The 14615-nt window shown below is 49.0% G+C and overlaps 1 protein-coding gene across 1 annotated transcript; it reads right to left on the reverse strand.

Moving 5' to 3' along the window:
• Positions 1-771: 771 nt before the first annotated feature.
• LOC139589785 (extracellular tyrosine-protein kinase PKDCC-like) lies at positions 772-9680 on the reverse strand. The gene is made up of 7 exons (XM_071426496.1): positions 9095-9680; positions 8791-8913; positions 6371-6642; positions 5158-5237; positions 4959-5063; positions 3623-3799; positions 772-1637 (listed from the first exon to the last, which is right to left on the reverse strand). The coding sequence occupies exons 1-7, from the start codon at positions 9605-9607 to the stop codon at positions 1534-1536; spliced, it is 1374 nt and encodes a 457-aa protein (XP_071282597.1). The 5' UTR covers positions 9608-9680; the 3' UTR covers positions 772-1533.
• Between the last annotated feature and the right edge of the window lie 4935 nt (positions 9681-14615).

Here is a 14615-nt window from a genome sequence, read left to right on the forward strand (position 1 = left end):
CCATCGACTCCCCCAGCCCCAGAGGAAGCAGCAGGGGCTCAGTGCATGAGAAAGACACCATGCAAAGGCATTGCTGTGGGTTAATCAAGTACTAATGAGCTGAAAGATGGGCTCCTGCACTAGGAGAGACCATCAAAAACACAGCACGACTCCAGGCAAGAGCTGCAGCATCTTCAGTGCAGGGGTGCCCCAGCTGCGGCAAGGTCCCACCCGAAATGGCTGCACGGTTCCTGCATGTCCCAAAAGCTGCAATTTCCCGTGTGGGACAAGCAGAAAGCAATGTGGCATCACACTGTTTGTTGTAGTGTGGCTCCTCTGCACAAAGCTAGGGACCTTCCCTAGGAGGCATGAGGTCAGTGGTGATTTAGGCTTTCCCTCCAGAAGAGGTCCTGGACAGTCACTGCTCCCAGGGACTCCCAGCAGTGGCACATTACACTGTCATCTCTTTCAGTCTGAAATTATACTAACCCCAGCTATTCTTCAGAGGCCACATCTACAGTTTTAGCAAAGAGAGTTGCAGGAGGCTCTTGGGACCCCACTGTCTCCTCTATGCTCAGAAGCCTGCAAGTACAGCCACAGTGTCCTTCAGGACCGACGTGTCCAAGGGGGCTCAGGAACATTCATAGACTGCTTGGAGCACTCACAGGCTGGCCTCAGGAGTGGGTAACAATGCTAGGTGAGCTGAAGGTAGGAAACACCAGCTTTTCTTCATTTGGTTACAGTAAAGACTTAGGCAATTAAAAAAAACCAAAAAAACTTCTCACAGCATACTTAGAATAAACAGTCATTCTTTATCATACAAAGGCACATCTTACATATAAATAATTTGAATGTCTCGCTCTTTCATGGAAAGTAACAGAGAAAAACCTTCAAGGTTGATACATGGGAGCTGGTATTAGAAATCACATAGGATCAACCCCAAATCCTGCATCCAAACACAGAGATATTTGGGTCCAGTGTTGACCTGTACACCACTTCCCTCCCCTGCATGGAAGGAACTGAATCAGGACCCTCCTTGGAGGACCACCCCCATCATCAACCTCTGGGTACAGATCCCAACCCTGCAACCTTGGCCTCACCACTGAAATCCAGTCCTTTACATTTGCAGTAGTAAGAAAACCCAGTTTGTAGCTGCAGAAAGAGCTGTTGCCTTCTCCAAAGTGCATCATCTGTAGATTTTTGGAGGTGACTGAAATAACTAAGCCTACCCAAGCCGGATCCCTTGCAGCTATTTCTATTTCTTGGCTGACAAGCTGGCCAAAGCAGCAAAGCTAAGTATTGCACAGTCTAGCAACATCTGACTAAAACTGAGACCATTTATGTGGAACAGCAGTGTGGGAACAGAAAAGAAGCTAGTGGAGCAGCAAAGAGAAATTTGAGCTTTGATCAAGGAGACAGCAGCATTTGACTCTATCTGAGCTGGCAAGGAGATCCCATGCCAAAGCAAAATAAAACATGTCATTCTTTCCAGCAGATGAAATTCTGCCCAGCAGTTTGTTCCTCCCAGGATCATTTTATGTGATCTCATTGTCTTTAAAGTCTTTCCCCCGAGGAAGCTGAACGTTTAATATAGACCACGGCGTTAGTATCCGGTACTAAATCAGTCCAGCTACTCTGGAATGAGGCGAGTGGGCGTCCTGGAAAGGAAATAAAAATGCAAGTTTAATAGAGGAGAGAGATTCACCTTGACCCATGCTATTTATTGCAAAAGGCACAGGAACACACTGCTTGCTCAATGGAGGGTCACTCTGCCCTGCCATAGATGTGTTTTGCACTCCCAGTAAATTCCAGATGCTCAGAGTGTGCACAAGGAATGCATCATCCAACCCCAGAGGCTTTTACATCTTGCTTTGCTTTACCAAGCAGCCTTAGGAGAGACCAGCACATTCCCACAGCTCTCATTAATCCAGCTGGAAAACTTAGGCACTTGGCATTTCAGCCACACAGTTCTGGCATCCTTGGCTGCAAAGATGAGCCATGAAACTGCAAGGAAGAAAAAAGTCAGGAAGGGAAGCACTAAAAACCTCAGGCATGGTGCAGGATGTCAGGGATCAGCACCCTAGCAAGGCACTGCAGAAAGGGTCCCTGTCCCAGTGCTTCTCCTGCATCCTCACCATGGTTTCAAGCAGGATTCCTTCCAGGCAGGCACTGCACAGAGCACTAAGAGCTGCCCTGTGAGGAAGCCAGATGTCCTGTGTTAGGCACAACTCACACAATCCATTGCTGGTGTGGAACTTGGTGGCTCAAAGAGATTTATGTTGCATCCGTGTAAAGGCTCTTACGTAACTAGTTTGGCACATGCCAATTGCAGACAAGCCCTCAGAAAAGCTGCATTTTTGATAGTTTAGGGGGTTTTTTAAAATGTCATGTGAACTGACAAAACATGATCCTTCAGCATCATTGTGAGTGAAAACACTCATTTACCTCATTTAGTGTTTTACTTCAAGAAACAATTTAGCCCACGCTTGAAGTGTCAGCTAAATGAGATAATTTAAAATAATTCTGAAAACATGCTAACTGTAAGAGGCTATAATCAGAGCTAATTACAGGGACATTCTGGAAATCCCTTGGCTTGGGGCTTTCGTTTTGATAAAGGGGATAACAACTTGTAAGCTATGATTCTTTTAATTATAACAATAGTAACCACCTTCTTTTACACAGCCTCTTTCATCTCTAAAATCCCCACAGCTCTGCAAACTATACATACCACAGGGATTGTTTAGCCTAACAGCAAAGTGAAGCCATCTCTGCAAGAAATGAGTAAGTGTTTAACAATACCTGGCAGTCCTGAGCAAAATTTGTAGAGGAAAAAAGGTGCAGAGGGAGAACATAATTGCTCTTGTGTCTCCTTACAAACACTCAGGGGATTTCTGGATGCCCACAGTGGCAGCCATCTGAGCTTGAGGATAAGGAAGGCAGCTTTTAGATGTGCCTGTAGGCTCAAGGCACTATGGAGGAAGGCAGCAGCACGTCGTGGCATCACCCTGTCACCCTGCCTGTCGGGACTCAGGACAACCCTCTGGGTGTCCAGAGTTGCTGGGACCCCTGCAGGGGGCTCAGAGACCCTGGCACACAGCCCAGAACACCTGTGGGTTTGATTATGACCCATGGAGAAAATTGCCAGCTTTGTATGAAGACCTGAAAGCCATAGAAGTTTAATAATAAAGTTATCACTGGGATTTTGGGATTTTTGGGATTTTTAGAGTGGGGGTTTTGTGAACAAGATGGAAGGACTTGGGCGTGTCTAGCCTTTCTTCCTCTTCTTCTCTACCTCCATCTTCTGCTGTGATGCTGGCACTTTGGGATTGGTTTAGAATAGAATCCCACTGTCTAACATAGGTGATAGGTATTGGAAAGTGATTGTAAACATGTTATACATAGTTTGTACTATAAAGAGACAACACCGCCCCAAGGGCGGTCAGAGTGCCACTGGCTGTCCTGCTGAGCAGACCTCGGCTGGGCAGGAGAAAAACTTTTATAGATAAGATACAATAAACAACTCTGAGAGCGAAAACTGAAGAGCTCCGACTCATTCTTCAAATGCACGGGCCGCAACAGAGACTTTTCACACATCTCAGGGCTGCAATTAACTGCAGCACTCCCGAGGCCTGCCCAAGCTCACCTGTCCAGGTCCTGTGCTGGGTGACAATGAAGCTCTGACAGTGCAGCTGGGAGTTACAGATGGCAGCAGCCTCCTCGGCGCTGTGGATGGACAGCAGGCAGCCCAGGTGGCTGTAGGAGGGCCAGCACTTGTGGCCTTCTCCCTCCACCGTCCGGAAACCCTTCAGGGAGATGTAGTCTGGGGACAGAAAGAGGGTGTTTGGGAAAACACTCCAGGTGCACTCTCAGAAGCCAGCCTCCAAACAGCCTCTCCTACAGCCCAGCCTCAAGAGCAGAAGCTTGTCACAGATCCAGCACCAAGCTACATGGGGCACGGACTGACCCACCCATCACGGTGCCACCCACAGGAACAGGAGACTGAGGAACCCCACTGGGGGAAAGGGAGGCCTGATCCTGCTCCTGACAAAAGACCTGACAAAGAGACCTGACAAGCCTGAGCAGGTGCTGTTCAGGCTATTGTTCACTGACTGCTAGGAGTCTCTCCCCACCTTCCCACACCTCTAGGATGGTGATCCTTTTGGCACAGTACGAAGCCAATAGACAGGTGTTGTTGGAACATACCAGTAATTCCTGTTAAAGCTGCTGGTCCTTCCATGCAAATGACCAGATATCTTTGCTCATAACTGTGCAAATTATAGTTCTTTCACATGTAAAGAGATTTTCTTCTGCAAGCCACCATCACCCACCACCTCATGTGAATGCTCAGGAAAACACAAGCCACAGTAACCACTGGATTTTTGAAACTTCCTTTTGATCAGCCTCATCTCTACCACTGAATGGGTCCTTTTCAGAGGAATGAACCTCATAAAGGCACATCTATCCATCCACAGGTCCAACAGAAAGATCTTCAGAGAAAAGGAACTTAGAGGGCATGAAGGCTCCAGATAACCTGCCACACTCATCTTGGTGCTGTCACCTCCCCACTCTACGTTTCCATAATCTGTGCTCAGCAGACAAAAGCCACACAGTCAAATTGGAAGTTTGAATATCAGCCCAGAAAACTGACCTGTTGGTCCAAAGGATAAGGATATCCCAAGACAGAAGCTACTCAGTTTGCTATCCCAGAACACTGACGTTCATTATGAGAAGAGTATTTAGAAGCAGTGCAAACACATGTCCATGCAGATTGTCTGCACTGCTTTTACTTTGCAAAGCAGCACAACCATGCATAGCTTCCATGGGAAAAAAAAACCAACAAAAGCCTGATCAAAAAAAGACACTTTTGGTGCTTTTTCTAGTGACTATAAACTACCTAAGCCTAGGGGACATCAGAATTTGGCCAGTTACCAAGCACCTAACTCCCTCAGTAGTTACTTAGAGCATTCAAAATCAACTACCTTTTAAAAGAAGAGGTCTTTTCTGAAGATAGAGCCCAGACTTGTACAGATATAAAACCTTTTCAAAAGCTCTCAGGGTCTCATTTATTCCATATCGTAAATCACCTACATTTAAGGAAAAAGATGACAAAGATAAACAATTCCATGAAATACCATTTAGAGACTTCTAATAAAGAAGTTTATAAATATTAGCTGGTACCTGTTGCATTCAGAATATCACTCAAAAGGGGCTGCAAAGCTGGTGGTGCAGAGTGTGGCAAAAGATAGGTGAAAAAATACCTGCAAAAAATCCCACAGGCTGATTAGAATACCGTGCCTTCATTTCCCTGGTGATTAAGTTGTCTACATTTTCCCGTGACTTGATTATCCATATGCAGCTAGTAAGTCTGCTTTGGTTACAAAGTTATGTTTGAGCACATCTTGGTGCCTCAGATGGTTCCTGTGAGTTGGGCTGAAAGCCTGGTCCTTGCTGCATGAAATCTACCTTGCAAAGCTTCATGCAATAAAGCTTCCCCTCATTCCCCTGGGCCATTTTTGTATACTAAGAAATGTATTTCCCACACACACACACACACACAAAAAAAAAAAAAGACACCTGTATGAAAGAAGACTCACACAAGAGCCTTCTCTTGCCCTGAAAAGGTTTGACCTTCTTATTGCCCCTGAAAAGTCAGGATGACTCATTTCCTGACCCTTCCACAAAATTCTTGTCCTAAGGAACAAGTGCACAAGAGACAGGGGCAACTGCAAGGCTGCAATGATCTATGTAGGGATTTACCCTTTAGCACTGAATCCTGGAAATCCAGGCTCCCTTGCTAAGTCCTTCTGTGTAAATATCCAGCTGCCAAGGCTTCCCTCCAGGATGTGACCTGCCAAGCATCAGTGGTGAGCAAAAGTCCGTTTTCAGTTTTCAGCTGTTGCCCACGTGAAGTGCTGCAGCAGCCTCATCCCCTTGCCTTTACCTGCCCCCTGCTCTCCCATAGGAGCCCACAGAGAGATTTGGAGATGAAGGGAAGCACTGGCCAGCCTGTTCCCAACAACAGGACTCAAAGCTGGTGGGGTTTGGCAGGTAGCCTGCACTGCCACTGCTTTCAGCAAGCACAGCCCGTGGATGTCAAGCACCAGGGTTTGTTTGGCAAACAGCAAATTTACAGGTGCAAGCTCTGGGGCAAGTTTTTAGAGGGCGTTGGGGAAAGGGAGCAGCAGAAGAAAGATGCCTTCATTCCCACCAGACAACAACTGCACTATTTTCCTGCCTTATAAGGAAAATAACTTGCTTCAAAGTGATTCTTAACAACCCTTTGACAGAGGTGAGGGGAATCACCACATGGAAGAAGAACAAGGTGCTAGAGGCTACATGGCAGGGCATGAGCTCAGCCACCCCAAATCTTCCCCCATGCAGCTGGACATACCGATACGCATTGAACAAATTCCTCTTTTCATTTATTCCTTCACATTTCCCAGCCATGGAGCACTTGAGAGGGAAACTTTTGGTAGGGAAGTCTATTGTGCAGTCATTATCTTCCTTGCAAGACAGCTCCTCGGTGCTGGCATCATCCATGTCTGTCACTTTTAGGTTTCCATCCACCATAACAAACTGCCTTGGCTGGAAATCCAAGAGGGCTATTGAACCCAGGGGGGAATGTGCCAAGTAAAACAGCAGTTTCACAAGACTCAGGCAAATCTGAGAAAGAGAAGATGAATATGCATGGAAAAAAACAGATGAAAAACAGCTATTAAATTGGAAGTAGAACAAAGGGGAGGGCATTCAATTAAATTAAAAGAGAAAAAAGGCATACAGAACTTAAAAGGTAATTATATGTATGCTACAAAATTTATTATCAACATTGCCACAGGATTTGACTGGTAAGTAGTTTAGCAACATTTTTTAAAAATGTGTGTACACAAAAAGAGACATTTACAGTTAGAAGAGCTAGAGGAGAAAGCTGTGAGGAAAACAATAGCAGTCTTCATGTTTCAGGAGCTATATTGATTTGCCAGTTGAAATCAGAAGGGTTTTTTTCCCAGCCTGGTATAAAATTAATAGATTCCCCTCCCTTCCCCCATGCTGCTCAATACAGACTGAGGCTCCATGGTCATTAATACCAGATTCATGCCTTGCTGCATCCCTCAGCAGTATGAATTTGGGCACACAATCATGCTTCTGAAGAATTAGTCAAGGCTTGCAATGTATTTATTGCCAGCTTTTTTGCTTTTATGACAACTTTCTGGCAGCGGTGAAAGGCCAGACAATACCTGACCCAGCAGAAAGCTTGGTAAACTATTTTTAAAAAAACAGAGCTAGAGAAGTGCATTTATACTGCACCAGCACTTTGCTCAAGCAGCATTTTGCAGCAGTTTTCATTCAGTATCAGGAGCCCTGGCATCAGACAAAGTGCATCCTCAGCTGGGTGTGCCAGGCAGCCCCACGTCACCCCTCGCCACTGCCGATAGCGATCTGTGCAGGCGCGAGGGATTTTTCCCTTGGAACAGCTCGCACCATCCCTGGTATCTGATGTGGCTCATAACAAGGGAATCCCGCATGTTTAGACACCCTAATTAGGAAACAGGACTAGACAGTGCCAGGGTAAATTCTGAGTTAGTGTCTTCTGCAGTCAAGAGATTGTTAAAATCTCTAATGCCACCGTACCAAACCTTACCACCAGCTAATCCAGCGTCATGGGAGACTTTGGCACGCTTAAGATGATGAGGTGCTAGGAAAGCTATGTAGAAGCCAGTATGGAATTGAAGAAAGTAAAACTCCCCAAGCCAAGAGAAATGACTGTGGAAGCTCTGATGCTATTTTAACTTGTTTAGGGAATCAATCATAAGAATCCCAGCTTTGCATCCCACAGCTGAGCGAGCGGTTGCCACACTCCCCCGCTGGCTCAGATGGCAAGGCTCCCCTTCAACATTCAGGACCACATGCAGACAGAAATTTTATTTTAGGACTTTTGTTGTGCTTTTATTTTGCCTAAAGCATTTCTTGCTGACACTAAGATACCCTTGCTTTTTTACATGATGCCTTTTTTTTTGCCTCCTGGCACCCAAACAAGTAGTATTGAACCCCCTATAAGTAATTGAGCCCTTGAGGCAAACTGTAAAACAAGCTATAACCAAAGTAAGTGTCATGTCTCAAGTCATTTATATTCCTGGGGAGCATATGGGTCCCTGTGCAGGATGCCTAGGAGATGAACCAGATCTCACTAGAAGGGCTGCAATCCTAGCACCTGCAGCAGGACGAAAGCAATTTAGTAGCGATTTTACTACAATTCCTAAAGGGCCAAAATCAGAAACACCACATAAACACATGGTGAGGGTCAGCTTGCTCAGCTTGTTGCCTGGAACAGGTAACATACAGCAAACCACAGACTCGGAGCGTGGTGATGTGGCTTTCCCAAGTCAGACTCGGTAGCCGAAGGGCATCCTGACCAAAGCCCTTTTGCATACATATATATATATATATATATATATATATATATGTATATATATGTATAGGGAATATAAAGGCAAAACGAACGTTATCGCGTAATCGAAGGTATTAACCACCGCCCCAGCACCGAGTAGAATTTCGTGCCTATCTCCTCCCAGATGAAGTTCTTTTAACACCGCTCTACGGAGAAAGAAACTAACCGTGAGACACCAAGCTAGGGCTGTGTTAATGTGATTTTAAAGGAATGAAAGGAAACGATTTACAGACAATTTGCGGGATCAAACAGAGTGTCAGCAGGAGAATCCCGTTTGTCCCAGCGGTCACCACCGGCTCTTCGCCGGTTTGCCCAGTTTGTGGTCTAAAAGCGACTGATAAAACTCCTTTGCTTTGTTTTCTTACTTTAAATCTTTCCTCCCAGGGGGTCTGCAGGAGCTGAATCATCTCCAGCGGGGATCCCAGCTCCAGCATGGCTGTGACCCGTAGCTCAGCATCTCCGCTGTTGTCATAGCATTGGCCGTGCAGCTGCGGGAGAGCAGAAGCCACGGTCGGGGCGATGTCGCTGCCACTGCCAGCAGATCTCGGCCGCCCGAGGACAGCGTGGGCACCACGGGCGGACCGGCTCAGCCCCGGCAGCGATTCCCCCGCCCCTCCCGGCTCAGCCCCGGCAGCGCCTCCCGCATCCCCCCGCCCCGCCGTGCCGTACCTTGACGATGCCGGGGTGCTGCAGGCGCTGCAGCAGCGTCACTTCTTTGAGCAGCTTGTAGGCGGCCAGGCGGCGGCAGCCGGCCGGAGCCCCGTACCGCTGCACGCAGCGCCGCACCTCCCGGCCCGCCCCGTGCACCGACTTGAGCGCCACGGTGCCCCCGCCCGCCAGCGCCGCCCGCGCCACCACCTTGGTGAAGCCCCAGCCCAGCACGCTGACGGCCGTGGCCCGGCTCAGGTCGCCGCAGCCCAGCCCCGCCGCGGCCGCCGCCTCCCCGCCGCCCGCCACCGCCTCCAGCCGCCGCAGGTCGCGTCGCCTCTGCCGCAGCTCCTCCCGCAAGCCCGGCGGCAGCAGCAGCGGCGGCGAGAAGCCCGGCTGCGCCTCACCGCCACCGCGGCCGGCCGGCAGCGCCGGGAGCGCCAGCAGCGCCAGCAGCGCCAGGGCCGGCAGCGCCAGCAGCGCGGCCGCGCTCAGCCGAGCTCCGCGCCGCGCCCGCCCCGCCGCTGCCGCCATGGAGAGCGGGGCCGCCCGCCCGGCTCCCGCCGCTGCGCGCCCGGCTCTGCCGCTCTGCCGCCCGCGCTCCGCCGCGCCGGGAAGCCGAGCGCCACCGAGGGGGCGTGTCGGGCCCCCGGCGCCCCCACCCCGCCCGCCCGGCCCGGCCCGGCCCGGCCCCGCGGGCGCACGGGGCAGCGGCGGCACGGACCGCCCAGGGAGGGGAGGCGGCGGTGGAGCAGCCTTAGCGGTTCTAGAGGAGGTGGCCCGGGGTGGGAACCGGAGCTGCCGGGTGCGAGCGGCACATCCCCGCAGACGCCCGGCCACGCTCCAGCGACGGCTGTTCATAGCAGAACACGCGGGTTTCACGGGCGTGAATGTCGTCAGCCCTGCTAGAGGGTACCGCAGATTACAGCCGAGGGATGTACGACGAGTTAAAATCAGTGAGAACTGGGATATCGCGTTTCCCTGCCGCTTAAAACTCTCAGGTTCGGTTTCTAAGAAGTGCAAACACTGGCACTTTCTCTTATTAGAAGGATAAACCCTATGAGGTTGAATCAGTAATACACTGCCTGAGCACGGAATTGGAATTTTTTTCCAGGGGTAAAAAAAATCAAACCGAACCCGTCCTCCAGCAAAGCCAGCCAATGCAGGCAGAAAACACATCTGTCACTTGTGGCGCGATGAGATCGATCGGCGCGGTGACACAGCTCAGGGTTGCCTTCTGTGTCACACGTGTACCCGCGCGGGACAGGAAAGTTTCCGACGCGGGTGCGAGAAGCAGGACAGGTCCCTGCCGCGGCTCTGTCACTGGTTTTAGACACGTGTCTGCACCGGGCTCTGCTGTGCAGAAAGCCAGTCAGGTTAGCTTAGGGCAAAGGCAGATGCAGTCTGCTTCTAATTTAGGCAATACGCAGTTAACTCTCCTCACTGAGCAGCTCGAAACAACAGCCAAGTGGGTGGATTCAGTTTTTTATTTATGTTTATGCTACCGAGTTAGAAATTAAAATAATAGTCTGCCTCTCCACCTGGTCTGCTTCATTTTCTGCCCCAATGTTTTCAGTGGCATAACTACTAGACCCTCCCCAGAGAGGGAGCAGGTGATGCATGGCACAGATGGGGTTGGAAGATGCTGCTGCCCTGTTCCTGTGACACGGCCCTGCTGAGAGCCTGCAGGTCACACACGGGCACACAGTGGGTGAGATTGCACAGGGTGTGCCCTGGCTGTGATCAAGCAGTGGGGCCTCAGTCCTGCACTGCCCTTGGGCACATCTGCTGCATCTTCCCCCCTCCATGCACAGCAGTGCCAGTACCTCTCTCCTGGCTCAGTTATAACTCTGTGTGCACTGCTGGGGCCACAGCCACAAGTCACCCCTGCAAAGGAACCTTTGTGAAACATCCCTGAGAAATTCAACTTCAATGTCATGGCCAGTGGGATGGAGATTTCAGAGATTACAGCAAGTCAGCTATCATGACTGATGATCTCCAAGGCTATTTTAACAAAAATAATGTACATAAATGATTACTTTTAAATAGCTTCCTTCCCAAAAGCCTGCAGAAAGTTTCCCTTTCACTTCTTGTTGGTTCAATTCCACTGGGGCAGCCAATGAGACAGAGTAAAGTACCTAAGCAGAGCACAGCTGTTCTGTAAGAGAGCAGGAGAAATGAACTCTGAACTCAGGTCATTTCCAGATAGCAGAGTTTGAGGAGGGACAGCAAAACAAAAGGTTTTGCTGCTACATGTAAAATAATCAAGTGGAAAATCTCAGGCGTCCTGTGCTTACCCATGCACAGACAGGTCAGAAGCTGATCCCAGAGCAGCTCTTTCAGTAGCTGAATTTCCTTTGTTGCTTTTTAACCTTAATAGCTCTTTAATTACTGTTCTTATTTTCAAATCAAGTATACATCTGTGTCATAGTAATGAATATTCATTGTCACTGGGGAGGTATTAAATACATTTTTACCTGTGTTTCCAAGGGAATAGATGCCAGCTGTGTGTACTATTATCTAATTTCAGCCTTTCCTCAACAAAACCTATTAGAGAAGACTCACAGATACATAAAAAAAATAACAACACATGATTATTTACTTGCTCTACAGTAGCACTTAGGGATTCCTGCCAAGACCACGGCTCTGCTGTGCAAGGCTTTTTGCAGACTATGGCACAAGAGGTGGCCTTGCTTGACATAGCTGACACCTGAAATGGGAAACACAGCAAAGTGCTGCAGCAGGATGTAGCAGTGGAGCATGTGGTCATTTGAGTGTCTTTTAGCTTTTAGTCTTTTAGTTCCTTGGAGGTTTCTGCCTGAATTTATTGCCTTTGATAGCATGTGAGCTCTGTGTGGAGCAGATGGATACATGCTGCAGATATCTGCTTTGTCATTGTCTGGTCTCAGCAGCAGAGGCTGCTTAAATCCAGGGAAGGCCTCCTGTTGCAGCTCTCATCATACAACCCCTCCAAGTGCAAATCCACACCTGGTTAACCTGTGTGCTCCCCTAGGCCCACCAGTATCTTACACTTTCTTATCTACATTCATTCCTTTATAGGCTATAGATGGAGCAGAAGGCTGTCCACTGTTCAGAAAATATCACACTGTGCTATAATTTCAATAAGTGTGATTGAATCCCATGCTTCTTAGCTTTTTCTGGCTTCCAGTAAGGGCTGGAATGAGATTCCTCTCATGAAAAAATGTCCTGGCACTAATGCTAGCTGGGCTTCTTTCTCAAAACATGATGAGTCTGTACATGAAGTGTAGATGAAAATTTGGGAGTCTCCTGTGCTCCAGACTAACAGGAGTGAGAAAGCATCCCATTTTCCCATGCCAACACTGAGTGTTTGCCTTCTGACAGACAGACACCTCTGGGTACAATTTCCCTAGCTAGTTCCCTCCTATCCCAAGAGATCTAGGCACGAGCACTTCCCTGTTTCTTGTCTCTGACACTGATCTAGAAGGGAAAGGATCAAGCTCTTGGGTTAGCATAAAAAACCTGGGGAGAAATCCTGGGGGGAAAGTTTTCACTCTGAACACATACATGAAAGTCCTGGGCATCAGTCCAGAAGAGAGAGGCCAGGAGTTTATAGGTCTGGGAGAGGGATCAAAGAAACCTGCAGCAGCCACTTCAGAACAGGAGGAAGCCTTAGACAGCTCTAATAAAGACTCTTGGGAATACATGTCATCACTGGTGCCCTTGCCTTTGAGGGCAGCAGTTACCCTGACTCCTGCCAGCTGAGCTCCTGTCTGCCTCCAGACAGTTCCTGTCCAGCTGCAAGTGTGCACATCTGAGGCAGGGTGAAAGCCAGAGGAGCTGCTGGAGGGCAGGCACTTACCTGCAGAGTGCAGGGGCAGCCTGAGCAGCCTGGCTTTGCACTCCCATGTCAACTGAGAAAGCTTCTTGCATCCAGCCTTCAGGCATGCAACACTGGCCTGTGTGTGGCCATGCCTGGGTGGCACCTGGGAAAAAACCACCCCAGCAGCCATTTCCAGATTTCTCTTTGTATTGCCCAAGAGCCAGGAAAAGGGTAAGAAGAAAGTCAGATGCAGGTATGATACCTTCCTACAAGCAAGTGAACTAAGGAGACAGACCTTGCTCTCCTTTTTTGCCTTACCAGCCAGGAACCCCAGCCAAGGGCTTGATGCAAAAATGATTGCCCTAGAACTGAAATTATGTTTCTCTTCCCCAGCAGGAAGAAAAACTGTGCTTTTCTGTGGTGTCCAAGAGAGCTGCAGTGCAGCTCCCAGGTGTTTTTACAGCCCATGGCAGGCACAGCTGTCTCCCTAGGCACTTCAGGTCCCAGGTTTATCAACAGGGTTTAACAAAGCTGATGCCAGCACCCAGTTGGCATATAGGGCACTAGGAAGCAGCTTTCCTGAACTTGCTTGTTTTGGGGGTTTTTTGGATTGTTTGTTTTGGTTTGGGTTTTTTTGTGAGGTATTTTTGGGGGTTTTTTGGGCTGTTTTTTTTTTTTATTTTTTTGGTCAGATGAAGGATGACCTCCTGGCTAGAGGTGCAGGATGAAACCATGAGAACACTGCAGCGCATTTGCATGGCCCCACAGGCCACCATCTCCTCCAGTATGAGGAGAGCCTGCCTTAAGAGAGGAGCTGTGAAGGCTGAGGAGTGCTGCTGCAGTTGGGTGCACCAGCAATGAGTGCTTGCCATCTGCTGGGAGGAAATCAGCCTGACAGGAGACACTCCTGGATGCAGGAAAAAGAGCAAGGCCTGGGCCAGTGGTCCTGGAAGAGCTGGATGGCATTTGGGCTTGCAGAGAGAGCAGGGAGAGTTCCTCTGAGGAGGGTAAGCACAAAGCAGTCAGGAAGCTCCACTCTTGGGCATGTGAGGGCTGACAGAACTCACTGCAGAATTTTAACATGCTTACACCCTGTGAGCCCTCCTTGGAGGTGCCTGACCTCACTGCAGAGGGGGCAGAAGGCAGTTAGGTGTGTGTAACTAATGGATCTCAGTTAGTTCATTGCTGGCACTGAGCAGAGCCCTGGTGTGGTGGCATCTCACATTTCCACAGCACAATTTGCCAGGGTCTGTTGAGCTGTCTGTGTGCTGTTCATAGCATATGCCACTCCTGTCACAGCTTCCCCCCCACTTCCCACAGCCCCAAGACACTGCCCTGCCTTTGACATATTCCCAGGATTCAAGCATTTGTTATGCCACCAGCACATCCAGCCTGCCTGGCATGGGACATCCTGCATCAGCTGCTGGGAACACATGTCCAGCTGAAGAGTCCTCAGCCTTCCCAATGAGCTTTCATTAATGTCTGGGAGGATATAATCAGATTTCCAGCACAAGGTCTTGAAGAGCTGGTCTATTGATAGATAGATTAAACTTTCCCTTGCAATACAGGTACTGGTACCCCAGGTGAAAGTTGTATTATTACATTGTGAGGTGTTGATTGTATTACCAAAAGCAGCATCAACCTTCTGGGCCTGCTATCCCACTGCTGCACTGAATGAAATGGTGCAGAACAGCAGCAAGGTCAGGAGAAGCTCTGGGATATTGCCCTCCTAATATGGAA

The sequence above is a fragment of the Agelaius tricolor genome, unplaced genomic scaffold (genome assembly GCF_023055355.1).
Source record: "Agelaius tricolor isolate 1412-34295 unplaced genomic scaffold, bAgeTri1.0.p SCAF_5, whole genome shotgun sequence".
In the NCBI taxonomy this organism is placed as follows: domain Eukaryota; kingdom Metazoa; phylum Chordata; class Aves; order Passeriformes; family Icteridae; genus Agelaius; species Agelaius tricolor.